Source organism: Lissotriton vulgaris, chromosome 4_1 (assembly GCF_964263255.1).
Source record: "Lissotriton vulgaris chromosome 4_1, aLisVul1.2, whole genome shotgun sequence".
In the NCBI taxonomy this organism is placed as follows: Eukaryota; Metazoa; Chordata; class Amphibia; order Caudata; family Salamandridae; genus Lissotriton; species Lissotriton vulgaris.
In genome coordinates, this window is record NC_141691.1 from 1,716,262,188 (window position 1) to 1,716,282,275 (window position 20,088).

At 46.9% G+C, this 20,088-nt stretch overlaps 1 protein-coding gene across 1 annotated transcript in view; it reads left to right on the forward strand.

Annotated features, from left to right (window-relative positions):
* The first annotated feature begins 9,958 nt into the window (after positions 1 to 9,958).
* The window catches only part of CIBAR1 (CBY1 interacting BAR domain containing 1), a 483,963-nt gene continuing 473,833 nt past the window's right edge, over positions 9,959 to 20,088 (forward strand). Inside the window, exon 1 of the mRNA XM_086965988.1 lies at positions 9,959 to 10,138. Within this exon, the coding sequence (XP_086822114.1) occupies positions 10,110 to 10,138 (29 nt within the window). The 5' untranslated portion in view covers positions 9,959 to 10,109. The remainder of the gene's footprint in view (positions 10,139 to 20,088) is intronic.

The window sequence follows — 20,088 nt, forward strand, 5'->3', positions numbered from 1 at the left end:
CCTCAACCCTCTACAATTGGAGACAGCACTAGAATATCCCAAAAAGGTATCCGGGAACGCGTGTTTCAAGAACATTCAATTCAATATCCTGCATACTTCACACCACACCGCCTCCACTGTTTTTATCCCGACACACACTTTGCATGCCCCCATTGCCAGACCCCTGAAGCGGACTTCAAGTACATGTTTTGGAATTACCCCATCATCCAAAAGTACTGGGACAACATACACCGGACACTTCGAGTGACGACCAACATTATGACCATGTCCACATGGAAAGCATGAGCCCTCGGGATATTCAGCAGGCGGAAGACCGAAAAAGTGCATCCCTAGCCATTCTCTTAGCAAAAAGGGAAATAGCCATGCACTGTCGGGCCCCAACGGGACCCCCCGAAGCAGCCTGGGTAGGCGCCATGAAAATGTAGGGTGCAGCGGATGAAGAGTTTTGAGAGAGGAGGAAGTGAAGGGAATACGTAAACATTCCATATCTCTGGAGTGGGCGCATTTATTATATCAATTCACACATGAAACAGCACCTAATGAATCACCTGTAGCCTCGCAATCTAAGACTCCATCCCTATTCCCCATGGGACCGACAGTAGATAGTACAAGGCAGAGCCCAGACACCTAAGGCCAGCGCTATGTTACGGCCACATTAGGTGGTCTCAACAACTACACCAGGATGATTCACCACAGCCCCTCCATATGCATGACACCGCACCGTGAAATGGAAACACAACCATCCACATAATTGATCCCACAGACATACATTCCGGCAGCTCCCCAACATCTTCCTCAGTTCACCCCCCAAGTCGGCATTTCCGAACTCGATGATTCACAAACAGGAACGCATTCATGAAAATTTTCTGTGATAGCACACAAAGGTAAATGTGGGGATAACACATCAATCCACACTCATGGGAAACGAACCCAGCCAGGTTCTAGAAAGAATACTACTACAGAAACGGAGTCCGGCAAGGGGGTCCCCCCCAGAATTTTTTACTGTGCCTAGTCTATAGTGTTTAATATGCAGTAATGATGTACATATTATTCTGTACAGTCATTTTTCATCTGTCTGCCATTACATGTCAATATACTATACCTATATTATGTGTTAACGTGTAGCATGAAATGCTAAATCCCAATAAACCAAATTTTAACAACAAAATAAACATTACTAATCTCTCACATGTAATTCCCTTTTTTGAAGAATTTTGGTTATGGGAAAGTGTGGGTTCCTGGTTTAGTGAACTAGGAAAGAGTACTGATAAGATTTGCGAATGGATGGATAATTTGGAAGGGAGTATTTTGAGGGTTATACTAACCCCTGTAATATTTATAATGGTTTATGCAGTTGTCATTTCTTTTGCTAAACTTTTCAGAGTGTTTATTTAGAAGACGTAGGAGTAAAAGAAACAAGGCTGAGAATGAATTGAGTGTATTAAGGATCATGTCTAAAACCATATGAAGAGGGCAGTTGAAAATTCCAAAAGGCAACTGAAAGTAATGATGATGTTGACTGTTCCTGATTAATAAGTTTTATTATTTTTTTTTATTAATTGTTACAATAATCAGAGGGAGGAACTATGAAAATGTTTTTAAGATTTGCATTTTCGTGGACAATAAATGTTGTTGATAACGATAATGATTTTAATAATAAATTCAATAACGTACAGAAGTGTGTTTATCCACATATTCTACTTAGGCCACATTTTGATGAAAACTCCATTTTAGGTTAAAATCTATGCTGCTCTGATAGATCTTATTTCACTAATGCCCTTTCTCACTCCAATTTCGTCCCAATGCACTTCTACTCTTTCCACAGGTTAGGCAGAGCAAAGAAACATCTTAGTTCTATGTTAGGACTGGAGGCTCCGATTATGCTTCTCATTTTCTTTACTGAAAATTCTCAGCAGCCAATCAGAAAGTAAAAACAAAAATACATACTACAATACCCAACAACCCTAGTGGGTATCACATGAAAACTACAGAGTATAACCTATATAAGGAGCACAAGAGAATACTACATCCTCTTTCTTTGCTGTTCCGCAGCCAGTTAAGTACATTTCTGTCTTCATTTGCATTTTTTTAGCATTCTTTAACGTTTATATTGCTGAGCTATGCATTTAATTGCCTGTTCATAGTCTGTTTCATGCTATGCTTTGTGCAGCGCTGCTCGCGCTCTGTTAATTGCTCCTGCTGTGAGCCTCAGGCGTGTTGAAGTGTTTGCCTGCTTTTCCCCCGGCGCGCTGTTGTCATTCTGCCTGGCAGGGGGTGTTTGTTTATGGATGTGGCTTTATTCCGTTTTGCAGCTTCGGTGCTCTTGTGCCTTTAGCGCTGTTAATCAGACCTTCCAGGATTTCGCGATTTGCTGCGAAATCGGCACTTTTGTAAAAATGCCGCGATTGTTACAAAAGTGCCCGCGAAATCGGCACTTTTGTATAAATCGCGCAGCATTTTTACAAAAGCCGCTATATCCTGGGGGTCTGACTAATGTTTAAAGACTACATGTCCTAGTTTGCCCTGCGGGTACGCTGTCCTCGCGCCAAAACAAAGGCACGCGCTGCTGGAGGAGAGCCGGGAAGTTCGCAGTCCCACGCTGGGTGGCAGCCTCGGATATAGCTCTGTCGGCGACTCCTTCAAGAGTCCTGATACTTTTTTAGACCCAACAGCCCTCGGTGGGAAAAACAACTGCCGCATGCCAATGACATCGTGCTGCATTTTATTTAAACGATTTACAAAAAGGGGGTGGTGATGAACAGAGTGTCTGAGTTAAACAGACCACTCTTACCCAGTCCAAAGATCAGGGCTTGATCCATCACCGTTATTTATCTCACTGCCCCATCCCAGCTCAGAACCTGGCTATATGCAAATCAGTCTGTCCCTGGCCCAGTGCATCATGGGAACAGGGCAGACTAAACTACCAAGCCAATTCTTCACCAGAAAGGAGACAAGCTACCGGGGACCGGTTTCTGGCATTTCAGCCTTCTTCGGCCCGGCTTGCTTGAATCCTGATGGAGCAGTGAGAAAGGGACTCATGTCTGAGTATACCCTGCCACACCTATAGTGGCCAAAAACGATTTACAAAAAGGGGGTGGTGATGAACAGAGTGTCTGAGTTAAACAGACCACTCTTACCCAGTCCAAAGATCAGGGCTTGATCCATCACCGTTATTTATCTCACTGCCCCATCCCAGCTCAGAACCTGGCTATATGCAAATCAGTCTGTTGGATCTAGCCCTGATCTCTTGACTGGGTGAGAGCTTTCTGCTTAATTCAGAGACTCTGTCCCTCACCACCCCTTGTTGTAAATATTTTTGTCCACCCTAAGCGTGGAAGGGTATTCTCAGATGTGAGACCCTTGCTCATTGCACCATCAGGATTCAAGCAAACCGGGCCGAAGACGGCTGTAATGCCAGAAACCGGTCCCCGGGAGCTTGTTTCCTTCCCAGTGTAAGAATTGGCTTTTGTAGTTTGGTTTGCCCTGTTCCCATCATGCACTGGGACAGGAACAGACTAATTTGCATACAGCCAGGTTCTGAAACTGGGATGGTGCAGTGAGCTAAAAAACGGTGTTGGATCTAGCCCTGATCTCTTGACTGGGTGAGAGCTTTCTGCTTAATTTAGAGACTCTGTCCCTCACCACCCCTTGTTGTAAATATTTTTGTCCACCCTAAGCGTGGAAGGGTATTCTCAGATGTGAGACCCTTGCTCATTGCACCATCAGGATTCAAGCAAACCGGGCCGAAGACGGCTGTAATGCCAGAAACCGGTCCCCGGGAGCTTGTTTCCTTCCCAGTGTAAGAATTGGCTTTTGTAGTTTGGTTTGCCCTGTTCCCATCATGCACTGGGACAGGAACAGACTAATTTGCATACAGCCAGGTTCTGAAACTGGGATGGTGCAGTGAGCTAAAAAACGGTGTTGGATCTAGCCCTGGTCTCTTGACTGGGTGAGAGCTTTCTGCTTAATTCAGAGACTCTGTCCCTCACCACCCCTTGTTGTAAATATTTTTGTCCACCCTAAGCGTGGAAGGGTATTCTCAGATGTGAGACCCTTGCTCATTGCACCATCAGGATTCAAGCAAACCGGGCCGAAGACGGCTGTAATGCCAGAAACCGGTCCCCGGGAGCTTGTTTCCTTCCCAGTGTAAGAATTGGCTTTTGTAGTTTGGTTTGCCCTGTTCCCATCATGCACTGGGACAGGAACAGACTAATTTGCATACAGCCAGGTTCTGAAACTGGGATGGTGCAGTGAGCTAAAAACGGTGTTGGATCTAGCCCTGATCTCTTGACTGGGTGAGAGCTTTCTGCTTAATTCAGAGACTCTGTCCCTCACCACCCCTTGTTGTAAATATTTGTGTCCACCCTAAGCGTGGAAGGGTATTCTCAGATGTGAGACCCTTGCTCATTGCACCATCAGGATTCAAGCAAACCGGGCCGAAGACGGCTGTAATGCCAGAAACCGGTCCCCGGGAGCTTGTTTCCTTCCCAGTGTAAGAATTGGCTTTTGTAGTTTGGTTTGCCCTGTTCCCATCATGCACTGGGACAGGAACAGACTAATTTGCATACAGCCAGGTTCTGAAACTGGGATGGTGCAGTGAGCTAAAAAACGGTGTTGGATCTAGCCCTGATCTCTTGACTGGGTGAGAGCTTTCTGCTTAATTCAGAGACTCTGTCCCTCACCACCCCTTGTTGTAAATATTTTTGTCCACCCTAAGCGTGGAAGGGTATTCTCAGATGTGAGACCCTTGCTCATTGCACCATCAGGATTCAAGCAAACCGGGCCGAAGACGGCTGTAATGCCAGAAACCGGTCCCCGGGAGCTTGTTTCCTTCCCAGTGTAAGAATTGGCTTTTGTAGTTTGGTTTGCCCTGTTCCCATCATGCACTGGGACAGGAACAGACTAATTTGCATACAGCCAGGTTCTGAAACTGGGATGGTGCAGTGAGCTAAAAAACGGTGTTGGATCTAGCCCTGATCTCTTGACTGGGTGAGAGCTTTCTGCTTAATTCAGAGACTCTGTCCCTCACCACCCCTTGTTGTAAATATTTTTGTCCACCCTAAGCGTGGAAGGGTATTCTCAGATGTGAGACCCTTGCTCATTGCACCATCAGGATTCAAGCAAACCGGGCCGAAGACGGCTGTAATGCCAGAAACCGGTCCCCGGGAGCTTGTTTCCTTCCCAGTGTAAGAATTGGCTTTTGTAGTTTGGTTTGCCCTGTTCCCATCATGCACTGGGACAGGAACAGACTAATTTGCATACAGCCAGGTTCTGAAACTGGGGTGGTGCAGTGAGCTAAAAAACGGTGTTGGATCTAGCCCTGATCTCTTGACTGGGTGAGAGCTTTCTGCTTAATTCAGAGACTCTGTCCCTCACCACCCCTTGTTGTAAATATTTTTGTCCACCCTAAGCGTGGAAGGGTATTCTCAGATGTGAGACCCTTGCTCATTGCACCATCAGGATTCAAGCAAACCGGGCCGAAGACGGCTGTAATGCCAGAAACCGGTCCCCGGGAGCTTGTTTCCTTCCCAGTGTAAGAATTGGCTTTTGTAGTTTGGTTTGCCCTGTTCCCATCATGCACTGGGACAGGAACAGACTAATTTGCATACAGCCAGGTTCTGAAACTGGGATGGTGCAGTGAGCTAAAAAACGGTGTTGGATCTAGCCCTGATATCTTGACTGGGTGAGAGCTTTCTGCTTAATTCAGAGACTCTGTCCCTCACCACCCCTTGTTGTAAATATTTTTGTCCACCCTAAGCGTGGAAGGGTATTCTCAGATGTGAGACCCTTGCTCATTGCACCATCAGGATTCAAGCAAACCGGGCCGAAGACGGCTGTAATGCCAGAAACCGGTCCCCGGGAGCTTGTTTCCTTCCCAGTGTAAGAATTGGCTTTTGTAGTTTGGTTTGCCCTGTTCCCATCATGCACTGGGACAGGAACAGACTAATTTGCATACAGCCAGGTTCTGAAACTGGGATGGTGCAGTGAGCTAAAAAACGGTGTTGGATCTAGCCCTGATCTCTTGACTGGGTGAGAGCTTTCTGCTTAATTCAGAGACTCTGTCCCTCACCACCCCTTGTTGTAAATAGCATTTTATTTAAAGTCACTGCGCGGCGTGTAAAGTAGGCATGAGCAGGACCCGCTTGTACCGGAGGAAGGCGCTTTCGGATGCCCAACCGGGAAAACGAAGGGCACGAGGCAGAACCACATTAAGACCCCAAGAAACATCACTGAGGCCCATATGGGAGAGAAAAGTCTGACCGTAAACAAGATCTGCTAGCATTTTCAATAACCTTGCAGGCCGAAGACTATTAGCAGCCGGGCTGCAAACATATGTGCAAACACAAACAAGCAAACATCTTACACGTCAGCTCCAGCACAGGAATGTGAAACGCTCTCACATAAAAGGCCAAAGCAACTTCTTCGGGTCAAATGTCACAGGAAGGCATTGCAGCCAGCACTGGGCGACTTTTCCTCTTTCTTCGGAGTCAGACATATAAAATGGACTATTATCACACTTCAAAGGGCTGCTTAAAGAAGGCTACTTGCTAAAATGGCTTAAAAGAGAAGTAGTTGGATGAAACCACAGTTGGTAGTAATGGATGGCTGCACCTCTGAGACAGTTAGAACAAAATACTGTATCCAATCGGGGCATTTTAGGTATTTTAATTAACTTTTTTTATTAATAAAGGTGAGTAGGGACGCACATATTTGTATGAGAAAAATCCAAGAAAATTAGTTTATGTTTGAGACTGAAAAAATCGGTGCAGACATAAATAATGCTGAATGCCATATGGTGTAGGTAAAACAAAAAAGTTATTCAGAATAAAGTAATGAACTATGACAATGGGTTTGATGCGGTACAGGAGAAAATTCTACAAAACAGGGGGTGGTCAGAACCGCTTATTGTTCTGATGCTGCCTTAAAGTATACACTCTTTCTAATGTGTACCTCTGTTGCGTTATAGCAAGGCTCGCACTATATAAACACGCATGCAGTAAAACAATTCGCTAAGTATTGAGTAGAATTTTACAATAGATGCATACCAATAAATAACAGCTAAAAGTAAAATGCAATAAAAGTACATCACTTAAACCAATTAAGGAGAATTCATTAAGGACTCTTGACATGGTGGTAAGGGTAATCCTTTGGAGGATTTACAACATATGTAACTGCATCTGTTCATGAAGGATCAGGTCATGAGCACTTCATGAGATGTGCTTGTTATGGTTTGCATGGCGGTTGTGTTAGAGATGGACTGTGGTCCTAACCATAAGTTGTGACTCAGTGCGTTTCCAATATAATTGCATCCTAGACGCTAGCAATTAAAGGCCGGAATGTTCTGCAGGAGGCGCATTGAGAGATATGTTAACTGTACTGTTAAGGGCTTATCATTATTTACCCTTTTGGCATTCTGCTAATCTCCGATCTATGCCCTGCTTGACAGCTACTCACTCTCCACGCTATTGAGCCCTTTGTTGTAGGAAAAATGGCCAAATAAAATGCCGCAAAATTGCTGCTAAATTTCCATATTTGTGTCGCTAAATTTTCATTTTTGTGCCGCTAAATTTACTAATCCATGCCGCTATATCCTGGGGGGTCTGGTGCTTGCCTTTGTGATTTCTGCTGCTCTGTTGCCGCGATTGTCGGCGTATTTGTCCTGCTATTTCTCGCGCTTTGTTTATTCTTCTGTCCTCTTTTGGTTCGTTGGGAGCGCTCTTAGCCTCCCTAGCCGGGAGCTGAGTGCCCGCGCTCTTTGGTGGAGCAGGAGACGAGGGAAGAGGACGATCGTCGTTCCGACGCTCAGTCCTATTTTTGTGGCATTGCATCTGGCCGTTCCACGCATGCGCGGTGGCCATTTTGTTTTTTTATTATCTTCCCGATTTTGCAGTTTTTCAGGATTTGACAGGGGCAGCGCTGAACATTGCTTTTTCCCACCAGTGCATGCCACCCTCATTTGACGCTCAGGTTTACATTCTAAGTACCTGGGCTGTATACTACTGCATAGGCTTTGCCTAGAGTGGTGTTATTAGGCACATTCAAATTTGTTTGCACACAGCGGGTCTTGCGTCCCTGTGTTGCTGTGGCTTGCCTGGGGTTTTGCCACTCTCCCTTGTTGTGTCACTGTCAGCCTACCTACTTTTCAGATTTCTTTTTTCTGCACAGACAGTGCATATATTGCTCCATATTTTCCTCTGGTAGGTTTATCAGTCACTTATACGTGGCATTATGTCTGACTATTACTATGAGGATGAATACTTTCAGGAGGACTCCTCTGGGTCTTTGGAGCATGAGCTGGTTGAGGCTCTTGATGTAGGAGTCCAGCACTCCGTCAATAAGGCCATGGTCAGGGCTATTGAACCCTTAAAACGGCATTTGTGTAACTATGCCCTGCAGCAGGGTTGGCTTCCAGGGTCTTTCGTCCAGTTCTACATCAGGCAGAAAAGGTTAAAAAAAACACATTCTTTAGATTTTGAAAAGTTGGCCAAAACGTTAGCTGCTGACCATTCTTATGGCTCTTCCACAAAAGATACTTCTTCAAGCTCGCCTCTCAAGGATGATGGTGATACCACCTCTGATACGGCGAGGTGTCTCCACCTGCAAAAAAGAGACACAAAGAACGTTTTGTGGATGCTCTTTCCCATCCCACTGCCATTGTCCACCCTAATTCCTCCTCCTGGCTTACCTGTACCAAGGTTGCAGAGTATGTGCAATCGCATCTGTGTCAAGCCTTTGATAAAGATGTCCGTGCGAGGTTGCGCTCGGAATGCCCAGACCAGATTTGGCAGACAAAGTGGCGGACGCCCCAGAGTATCAAATATTTGAAGAATTGTGCTTCCTATACACACCATGGCATTTAATCCCTATAGTTGGTAAAGTGAATCACCTGCCTGCCCAATGCAACACAATGTTGTTGAAATTGTAAGGTTTCCTTTGGAATCAAGTACAATCGGGCCTATAAGATGTTTTTCCATCCTGCAACTTGTCCTGAAAAGAAGCAATTGACAATTTTGTCAATTTCTATTTTAATATTTAAAATACAGTAAAAACATTTCAACTGAAGCCTAGCCCTAAATTGTGTTAAAATTGACATCAAAATTATGTTTACAGGTTTAGTAAACAATTTTTGGGGGGTAATTTTAGATGTGCGATACAACTGGTTCTACTCTGGAATTCTACTTAAAACTGCTTCGGGCTTGGGAAGAGTTTCTCAAAATCCGACAACTCGGCGCCGTCACAATCAAGTCTATACTAGCATGAAACACATTCCATCATTAGGTGCGCCTCCTTGATACACTCCAAACTCGCAAAATGAAGTGCGATTTGCCGTTTGTACCGGAAATGTCATATCAAAAAATACCTAATCATCGAGTCATAAGCATGTGCCCAAAACGAAGATTATCGCAGTCCCTAACCCCCAAAACACTGCGAAAAATGCAGACTTCATTCACGTGACGGTCCCCCAAGCCAATTTTAACAGAGCCGCCAGTCGTCTGCACAGATTAAGTGGGTCACAAAATGTGCGGTCATCGGTTAGCATGGACATAAAAAAGGGCTAGAAAGGAGTGTCGTTTAAATAAATCGATTATTTTCGAAATAATGGTGCACGCGATATAGTTTTAGCTTGCATTGATGATCTCATCCGTTTATTCTCCTACCTTATAAAAGGCTCGAAGCTGTGATTTTTGCGATCAATATACAGCGCGAGTGAACAACCAGTAACATAATATGAAAAGAATGTAACGAGCACTATTTTTACATATTTTATTGAACTACGTAATAACACTCTATTTCCAAATATTCATTCAGGCACTTCGGTGACCAAATCTTTACCTTCTTAAAGATGGCAGCAATTTGAAAAATAAAGTAACGAGGTGGGGAATACTATTGTTGTCCCTCTTTTGTTTCCACTTTAATTTGCGCTTTACGTTCCGAAGTCTGAAACGAAACTACAAGAGAAGACGCAAACGTCAGACGCCCAGCGGATTCTATGGCAACTCGGTCGCCAAAGAGACGATTGGTGGAATCTTTCAGAAGTGGGCGGGGCCTCTGGGGCTGGTCCATCCCAAAATCTCTCACCGTTATACTGGGGTGCTGGAGGCGCCAGCATGAACCTCGCTGCTGATGCCAGGGCCAGGTAAGCAGTGTCTGTCTGGAAGGGGAGGTGTCGTTCCGTATTTCCGGTCACCTGAGTGTTTCATAGAGGGACTGCAGCGGGTATCCCAGTGAGCGTTGGACCCAATGAATTTACGGTGGTGCTTATTTTGTTTTTGGGCAAAAGTGGAGGTTCGTGAGCAAAAAATACAACACAGTGTAGCCATATATTGGTGTAGTTAATCGCATAATCTTTCCTTGTTATTAAGTAGCTCCCTTTGTTTTTTCGGTACTTGTGTTAGCTTTTAAATGTGCTGGTAGCAGAACATTTGTCACATGCAGTCTGTGCTGTTGTTAAGTGATCTTAACAAGTGATGGAATACCATAATTATGTATATGCTGTTTTATCTGGTGTGCACACATACCTGTGACAAGACATTTTAAGCAAGTATGGGAAACTCCTTCAGCACTATATGTTATGTGACAAAAGTAAACAACTACAAATCTATACATATCATACAATATGAGGAAGGAAGATAAGCAGTTGGGTTCCCAGCTGTATGTAATTTTCACGGACTGGCCTGAATTTTTGTGTCGTGTCTGTGAAAGCATGACTTGTCTGTTACTAATGTATTTTATCTGAAATGTTACACATTACATTAAAAATACTATCTGATGTGATAGCTGGGCATGGCATTCCTTGCATTTCATTATAAAAGCAATTTAAAGAGCAGTAAATGGTGCCCCAGCTCTTGGGTGTGTGCAGAAAACTGTAGAGCTAATCGCCCACAAAATCAAGACCACTCGCTTTTTCATGATAGCATAAAAGGCCACTTTATTCAGGATATATGAATTCCCATCAAATAAGTTTGTTATCATCATATGCAATTTGGCAAATCAAACTAAACCATTTTTCATCTTAACTTTTAATATGAATTGAGACCGAAACCATCCATATATTTTTCTTGTATTCCAAACTGAAATAAACTTCCCCAACATTTTCTTTACATCCTTCCCCTCAATTGCCTGCGAGCCTGCCGCTGCCTCTCAGCCTCGCTGAGCTAGCCTGCCCGCTGACCACACCCCCCGCCGTCGCTCGGGGTGGCGTCCTGCGCTACTGTGTTTTCCTAGGTGTTTGGGCTGCCTTGTAGCCTTTTTCTACGCTTTTGCCCCCTTTTTCGAATCTCTGTGCCCCCCTTGTGCCGTGTTCCCCTGTGGCCTCCCGCCCCGCTCCCGCTTCCTGCCGGCGTGTCTAAGGACACGCCCCCTTTGCCTTCTGTGCCCTCCCCGCTCCCGCCTCCCAGCTGCTCCTCCCTCCCTCCCACGCACTTCGCCAAAAATGGCGAACGTGCGCACGCGCAGAGTTGAAGCGCAGCGGGCGCACCGATTGTGCGCCGAAGGCGCGCCAAAGGTAAGCCCGTCTGCGCCCGTCCGCGCCTGGACCGCGCCCAGTGCCAGGACCCCTGGCCCCCGCAGACACCAGCCCACCCGCCGGACCTACGACGCCACCGAGCTCAACGCACTCAACGCCGGCCGGATCCCGGGGTGCTACCGAGCTCCCCCGAGACGCACCCACGGACCTTTCTGCTGCCACTCCTGCAAGTTCACCTGCATCCGGACCTGCACTACACCAGCACCGACCAAGACGAGCACCAGCAGCAGCCACCTGAAGTGCATCCTGCTCAACACCCGCTCCGTCCACAGACACGCTGTCGAGCTCTGGAACCTGCTCGATACCACAGCCCCTGACGTCGCCTTCCTCACGGAAACCTGGATGAACGCCTCCTCAGCGCCCGACATCGCCATCCCGGACGGCTACAAGATCATCCGGAGGGACCGCATCAACCAGACAGGAGGAGGCATCGCCATCATCCACAGGAACACCATCCGCATCACGACCAACACCGACGACACCCTCGCACCCGCCGAACACCTGCACTTCCAGATCCACATCAACCCCAAGACCACCCTCAGAGGCACCCTCATCTACAGACCCCCGGGACCACGCACACAATTCAGCGAAGACATCGCCGACTTCATCAGCCCACATGCTCTCCCCTCCGCTGACTACATCCTCCTCGGGGACCTCAACTTCCACCTGGAGAACAACAACAACCGCAACACCACCACCCTGCTGGACAACCTCGCAAACCTCGGATTCAAGCAACTGGTGACCACTCCCACCCACTACGCCGGCCACACGCTTGACCCAGTCTTCTCCTCCAGCAAGGACATCACCTTCAGCCACGCCACCGGACTCCACTGGATGGACCACAGCTGCGTCCACTTCAGCTTCAGAAGGACCACGACCCACCACCACCAGCAACAGGTTGCACGCAGAAGCTGGAACAAGATCACAGCCGACCAGCTCGCGACTTCCCTGAGCAAGAACCCTCCCACCGGCGCAACAAACCCCAGCCAGGCGGCCATCAACCTCACTAAGTGGATCAGCAACTGCGCAGACGACCTCGCCCCTCTGAGGACCCCCGCCTAGCAGACCCGGCAGCAAGAAAGCCCCATGGTTCACCGACGAACTTAAGAGCTCCAAGAGGAACTGCCGAGCCTTCGAGAAAGCCTGGCGCAGAGACCCAACACCGGACAACATGACTGCCCTCAAGCTCGCCACCTGAAAACACCCCCAACTGATTCACGCCACCAAGAAAACTGCATTCAAGGAACGACTGGACAACAACGCACACAACAGCAAGGAACTCTTCAACATCGTTAAAGAGCTCTCCAACGCCGGAAACAACGACATCACCCCTTCACAAGACCTCTGCAACTCCCTCGCCTCCTACTTCTACAACAAGATCGCGGACATACACAACAGCTTCAACACTCAACCGACGCACGCCACGACCGAACCACCGCCCCCCACCACCACCCTCCGCGCCTGGACCTCGATCAGCACCGAAGACACCGTCCGCACGATGAACTCCATCCACTCCGGATCTCCGACCGACCCACCCCTGCCCTCACCACGTCTTCAACAAGGCCGACGCAGTCATCGCACCCCACCTGCGGGACATCATCAACACCTCCTTCGACACCGCTACCTTCTCGGAGAGCTGGAAGCACGCCGAACTTAGCGCTCTACTAAAGAAACCATCAGCCGACCCCACCAACCTCAAGAACTACCGCCCCATCTCGCTGCTCCCGTTTCCTGCAAAAGTCATCGAGAAGACCGTCAACAAGCAGCTGGCCGCCTTCCTCGAGACGAACGGATCCCTCGACCTCTCGCAGTCTGGTTTCCGGGCCAACCACAGCACCGAGACTGCCCTGATCGCAGCCACCGATGACATGAAGAAAGAAACCCCTCCGAGCTTTCCTAACCTGCGCCTCTGCCTACACCTAATCTCGTCACCGCCTACGCTCACTAAAACGCTCCCTCACGCTCTACCCTATCTCGCGCCTGGACTGTTCCATGTGCGCGAAACCCCCCGGGGGAGACGGCTCGCGCCGCTCCCCCTGAGGGCCCATCGCCCACAAAATCAAGACCACTCGCTTTTTCATGCTAGCATAAAAGGCCACTTTATTCAGGATATATGAATTCCCATCAGATAACCGTTTATTGTTATCATATGCAATTTGGCAATTCAAACAAAACCATTTTTCATCTTAACTTTTAATATGAATTGAGACCGAAACCATCAATATATTTTTCTTGTATTCCAAACTGAAATAAACTTCCCCAACATTTTCTTTACATACTTCCCCTCAATTGTTTTCTATAAGTCCCCCTACCCCCCAACTAATGCCTGGAGAAGCACGCTCTAGACTTTTCCTCCCCAAGATTTTTTGCCACCCAGGAAAAACAAAGAGTTTTCCTGGCCCCACCCTCCGCTATCCTGAAAGAAATCACAATTTAGAATTACACCACAAATTAACTTGTAGCTCCTGGGCCAGCATATACCTTATTTCCATTAAATAATAAGCAAGGCTTAAATGCGACAAATGTACCCCGTCCTCCTCTAAAAAGGTGACCCTCGGTGCTCGTGATGTTATGCACAATACATTTGATCTGCATCACAGTACAAAAAACCTGCATTGCTTTCTCCTTGCTTTCTCCACTGCAGTATGACATCTGGCATTTCTCCCAGATTGTCTATAAATGAATTCAGTCCAGATGATGCGAGTGGTCGGCCAATTGGTTTTTAAAACCGCCAAATCTAATTGCATCCTTTTGATGAGTGTGAGGCCTGATAAGTCCACCAAATCATTTTCTCCAAGATGAATAACTAGATAATCTGGGCAACCTTGCATATGAAACATGTTTGTGAGCGTTGGAAACAAATCAGCCCATTTCATATCTCCTTTGCCTTTCCACACCAATTCATGCTGAGCACTGGGAATGCCAAGAGATCTTCCGTAAATCTGTTTTTCCGCAAACAGAGCTGCCCATTTGACAAATGAATGACCTACCATCCACGTTTGCTTTTTAAATTTTGATGAAACTCCCTGAACAGTACCTAAATAAGAAAACAAAAATTAACCCACTGCAAAATTGTTTATCAAGCGTCACTGCATGTTTATTTGCGCACATATCTCTTGTAACAACTGGATTTCCACCTTCCAATACGTCCATCCCCAGCCCCAACCTAGCTGCCTCTGTAGCCGCCCCTATTCTGAATGAATGCGTGGCAAAATTTTGTGGGTTCTCACCTAAGAACGTTAACGCCCTTCTCAATACTGCTAAAAAGTGCGCACTCGTTATTTTGTTTCCATTTTCATGAATGAAAATGTGGCCTTCCTGAAAAGAACGTGAAGAGGAAAATTGTATCCATTCCTGTACTGGGCAGCACTGATCTATCCCGCTGTCGTTCAGAAAAACCCACATACCCCTACCCAACTGATCAGTTTTGGACCTCCTTACCCAAATACCAAGCTTGTGCTCAAAAACTGAAATCTCCTTGCTGCGTAAACCCCCACCACTCTCCAAACCCAAAACGTCTGATACTCTGAATGCGCCAAAAACCATCCAAATCATAGCCAATCTAAATTGCCTCAGTTCCCAAACATCATAACAGACTAACGCCAGCTGCTCTAATAACTGTTGCAGTAGCTCAAACGTAATGGGGGACCTTAGCTGTTGAGAATTAACAGTCCCCCTCTTAAGTCCCTTCAACATTTTCCTAACTAAAACATTATCTACTGGATCATAACCCCACAACAACTGCCCATAAAATGACAAACCCGCTAATTTCCCTGCAATAGTTGTGTGAGATAAACCCTTATCTATTAATCGTAAAACAAAGTCACAAATATTTACACTCTCTGGTTCTGCCGACCCTGCCTTACTGAAATCCTGTTTATAATGCAAAAATTCTTCCCATGCATGTACATAACTTTGTGTAGTCGATGGACTGCTCGACTAGCTGTACGATCCTCATTCCCCTAGGTCCCAAAGTTTGCGTGGCACCCTCGTTTTGCTGACACCCGCCCCCGGCGCCAATTCTCTGAACTTCTGCCAAGAGAGCGAGAAAGGGCGCCAGCAATGGAATTGTTAACTCCCGGGACATGCTTAGCTTTGAAAATCATGTTTAACTGCAAACTCAACAGCATGAACATCCTTAGTAATTGCAATACTCTCACATCCATGGCTTTTTAGTTATTCACCAAATTTACCACCGCCATATTATCAACGTGAAATAATACAGACCTATTTTGGAATTCATGGCCCCATACCAACAGAGCAACAATCAAAGGAAACAGCTCCAAGAAGGCAATACTGCGGCCTTGGTTCTTCCAATGCTCAGGCCAACCTTCGGCACACCAACTCCCTTCCCAAAAGATACCAAACCCACTAGCTCCAGTCGCATCTGAATAAATTTGTACTTGCCAAACAAAATCCTCATCCAGAAATTGCAATGGTATGCCGTTGAAACTGTCCAGGAAACATAACCACACTCTCAAATCCTCCTTAATTCCTTTAGTCACTCGAACTCTATGGTGTGGAAGAGAAGCACCAGATAACGCCATGCCCAATCGCCTACAAAATGTCCTCCCGGCTCTCACTACCCTACACGCAAAGTTCATATATCCTAACAAGCGCTGCACTTGTCTCAACTCAATCTTCCGTGCTTCGAAGACCAGGAGCAAAAATGATCTGATTTCTTGTATCTTACACTCAGGGAGACGAGCAGTCATTTTCAGTGTGTCAATCTCAATGCCAAGAAAAATCATTATCGGGCCCGGCCCTTCAGTTTTTTCAGGAGCCAAGGGAACCCCTAAAGACTCCGTCAGTACTTGGAATTGAGTGAGTGCTTCCCCGCACTGCCCTGACTGAGCTTTCCCCACAAACAAGAAGTCATCTAGATAATGACAGCTGACTCCTGTGGCACACACTTGAGAGAATACCCACTGAATGAAAGTACTGAACATCTCAAAAAGCGCACATGAAGCCGCACAGCCCATTGGTAAAACTCTGTCTACGTAGTATTGTCCTTGGAAAAACATCCCCAACAGTTCAAAATCAGAAGGGTGTATCGGAAGTAGACGGAAAGCTGATTGGATATCGCATTTAGCCATCTCCGCCCCTTCTCACATCAGAGTCACTAATTTAAGTGCATCATCTACTGTGGGGAAAGACACCGAAGTATCAATGGTCGAGATGAAATCGTTAATGGAGCCACCTTCTGGCCAAGACAGATGTTGGATCATCCTATACTGTCCTTTTGACTTTTTAGGTCTCGCTATTCGATGCGCATGCGCATCGAGCTTGCGAGCATATAGGGCTTTAACCAGAGTTAAACTAACTGGGCGATTTGGTGCTGTGCCCGTGGCTCTTAGGTCAATGCGCAAGCGCATTGACCTAAAATGCGCGTGCACATCACCAAATCGCCGTCTGTTCCCTCTCCCCGCTCCGCCCCCTCCCCTGCCCGCTGTGTCGCATTTCTCCTCCCCCCTCCCCTTCTCTCTCTTCCCTCCGTCTTGTTTATTTATTTTTTTACCCGCTCCGCCCCCTCCCCTGCCCGCCGTGTCGCATTTCTCCTCCCCCCTCCCCTTCTCTCTCTTCCCTCCGTCTTGTTTATTTATTTTTTTACCCGCTCCGCCCCCTCCCCTGCCCGCCGTGTCGCATTTCTCCTCAACCCTCCCCTTCTCTCTCTTCCCTCCGTCCATTGGTCACCTACTCTCACACAATCTGCTTATTTCCACCCCAGTGGTTTTTGTAGTCTTGACTGTTCATCTCATCCCTCTCTCTCACACGCTCCTGTGTGGGCTGTGGGCACATCAGGACAGGTCTGTGAGGGGCGTGCACACTGCACTATAGGTGCACTATCATCCATTGCCAGCTCAGACATATGGAATGTCTCCAGCCGTGAATTCACCTTTGACATGTTGGGTGCACTTCTTTTCGTACAGCCCTGTTGAGGCTTCAGTAGGTTTGGTCTGAACACGTCACGGGCAGCATGCCAGGGTGCAACGATCATTATAGCTGTACGTCGCGCACAATGTCTGACCGCCCCAGGAATTGGGTGTGTACGCCTCTTTGTGTTCTCTGCACTCAGTTCTGGCTCATATTGTGCTGTATGTTGCAAACTGTTTCAGTTGTGCAGAGGCTGTGTTCTTTCGGTGCATTCGCCTTTTTACTTGTGTTTTTCAGTTGCGTACTGCTCTGTGTGTAGTCTTTGCATTTGATGCACGCTGGTTTGGTTTTGTATGGGCTGTGTGTTCTTTATGTGCACACTGCACTGGCTTAGTGCCCCGTCTTTGCATTTGATGCACGCTGGTTTTGTTTTGTATGGGCTGTGTGTTCTTTAGGTGCGCACTGCTCTGGCTGTGTGCAGTATTTGCATTTGATGTACGCTGTATTGATTTTGTATGGGCTGTGTGTTCTTTAGGTGCACGCTGACCTGGCTCTGTCTTTACCGTCTTTGCATTTGATTTGCTCTAGTTTTGTATTGGCTGTGTGGTGTTTAGGTGTATGCTTATTTATCCCTGTGTGCATTTGTGCATGCTGCTTTAGCGGTGTACTTGCTCTGAAACAGGGTGCAGCAAAAGCAGTTTTTCATAAGCTGTGTGTTCTTTAGGTTGGAGCGTCCTAAATTTTAGAATGACAACCATTGCGACTCACCTAGGTTTAATGGACATGTGGTGTGCCCCCCCCCCCCATGTCATTTTTTCTAATACTGCTACATTTATTATTAAATAGCAATATCGAAAATCTAATTGCTTGCATATGCTGGGACTTTTTCAACTCGACTAAACTGGCGCACGATCCACCTGTGGGTCACACAACCCACTGATTGGGAAATGCTGGTTTGGCTGCATGCTGCTTAATCCCTGTGTACTTTGATGCACACTGCTCGTGTTATGTGTACTGTCGGAACTATTAATGCATGCTGCTTCAGTTGTGCATAGGCTGTGTGTTCTTTAGGTGCACGGTGCTCATGTTCTGTGTGAACCGTCTCTGCATTTGATACATGCTGTTTCGGTTTTGTATGGGCTGTGTTTGTTTTTGGTGCACGCTGCTCTGACTGTGTGCACTGTCCACCACATCCACCACCACCTCGACATCCACCGCCACATCCACCACCACCACATCCACCACATCCACCACCACCGCCACCACCGCATCCACCACCACCGCATGCACCACCACCACCACACCCACCACCACTTCATCCACCACCGCATCCACCATCACATCCACCACCACATCCACCACCACATCCACCACCACATCCACCACCACATCCACATCCACCATGAAATCCACCACCACCACCTCCACCACCGCCACATCCACCACATCCACCACCACCGCCACATCCACCACCACCACCACCACATCCACCACCACATCCACCACCACCGCCACATCCACCACCACCACCACCACATCCACCACCACATCCACCACCACATCCACCACCACATCCACCACCACCACATCCACCACCATCACTTCCACCACATCTACCACCACTTTCACCACACCCACAATCACAACCACCACATCCACCCCCACCACATCCACCACCACATCCACCACCATCACCACCACATCCACCATCACCATATCCCCCAGATCCACCACCACCACATCTATATGAGTGTGTCTCTGTGTGTGTGTAGGTGCAAATGCAATGTTCTTGGATTTTCGTCACAATAAAATACACTGAACATAATCTTCGCAAAAGTAATTTACAAACGTTTAAGCTATTGCCATTATAAATTACAAAAACTTTTATTTAAGTATTAATTATTTACAAAATTAAAAGCCATTGTTTTTTGTAATATCAATACATTTAAGTCACGTAAATACAACACACATTGCATTACAAATGCTATAGGTGTCACATTTGCAAAAGTCAAAACTATTGACATTGTAACTGACAAAGCTATTAATTTTGCTACTTTCAAAACCAACACATAAATAAAAAAAAGTGTCATTTACAATACTAATAGCTCAAACTTTCCTAATGCGACCGCCACATCCTCCACCACCACATCCACCTCATCCACCACCACCGCATGCACCACCACCACATGCACCACCACCACCACTACATCCACCACCACATCCACTACAACCACCACCCCATCCACCACTACCACCACCACCGCATCCACCACCTCCACCGCATCCACCACCACATCCACCACCACATCCACCATCACCACCACATCCACCACCACATCTACCACCACTTTCACCACACCCACAACCACCACATCCACCCCCACCACATCCACCACCACCACATCCACCACCACATCCACCACCACTACCACATCCACCCCCACATCCACCATCACCACCACCACCACATCCACCACCACCATATCCCCCAGATCCACCACCACCACATCTATATGAGTGTGGCTCTGTGTGTGTGTAGGTGCAAATGCAATGTTCTTGGATTTTCGTCACAATAAAATACACTGAACATAATCTTCGCAAAAGTAATTTACAAACGTTTAAGCTATTGCCTTTATAAATTACAAAAACTTTTATTTAAGTATTAATTATTTACAAAATTAAAAGCC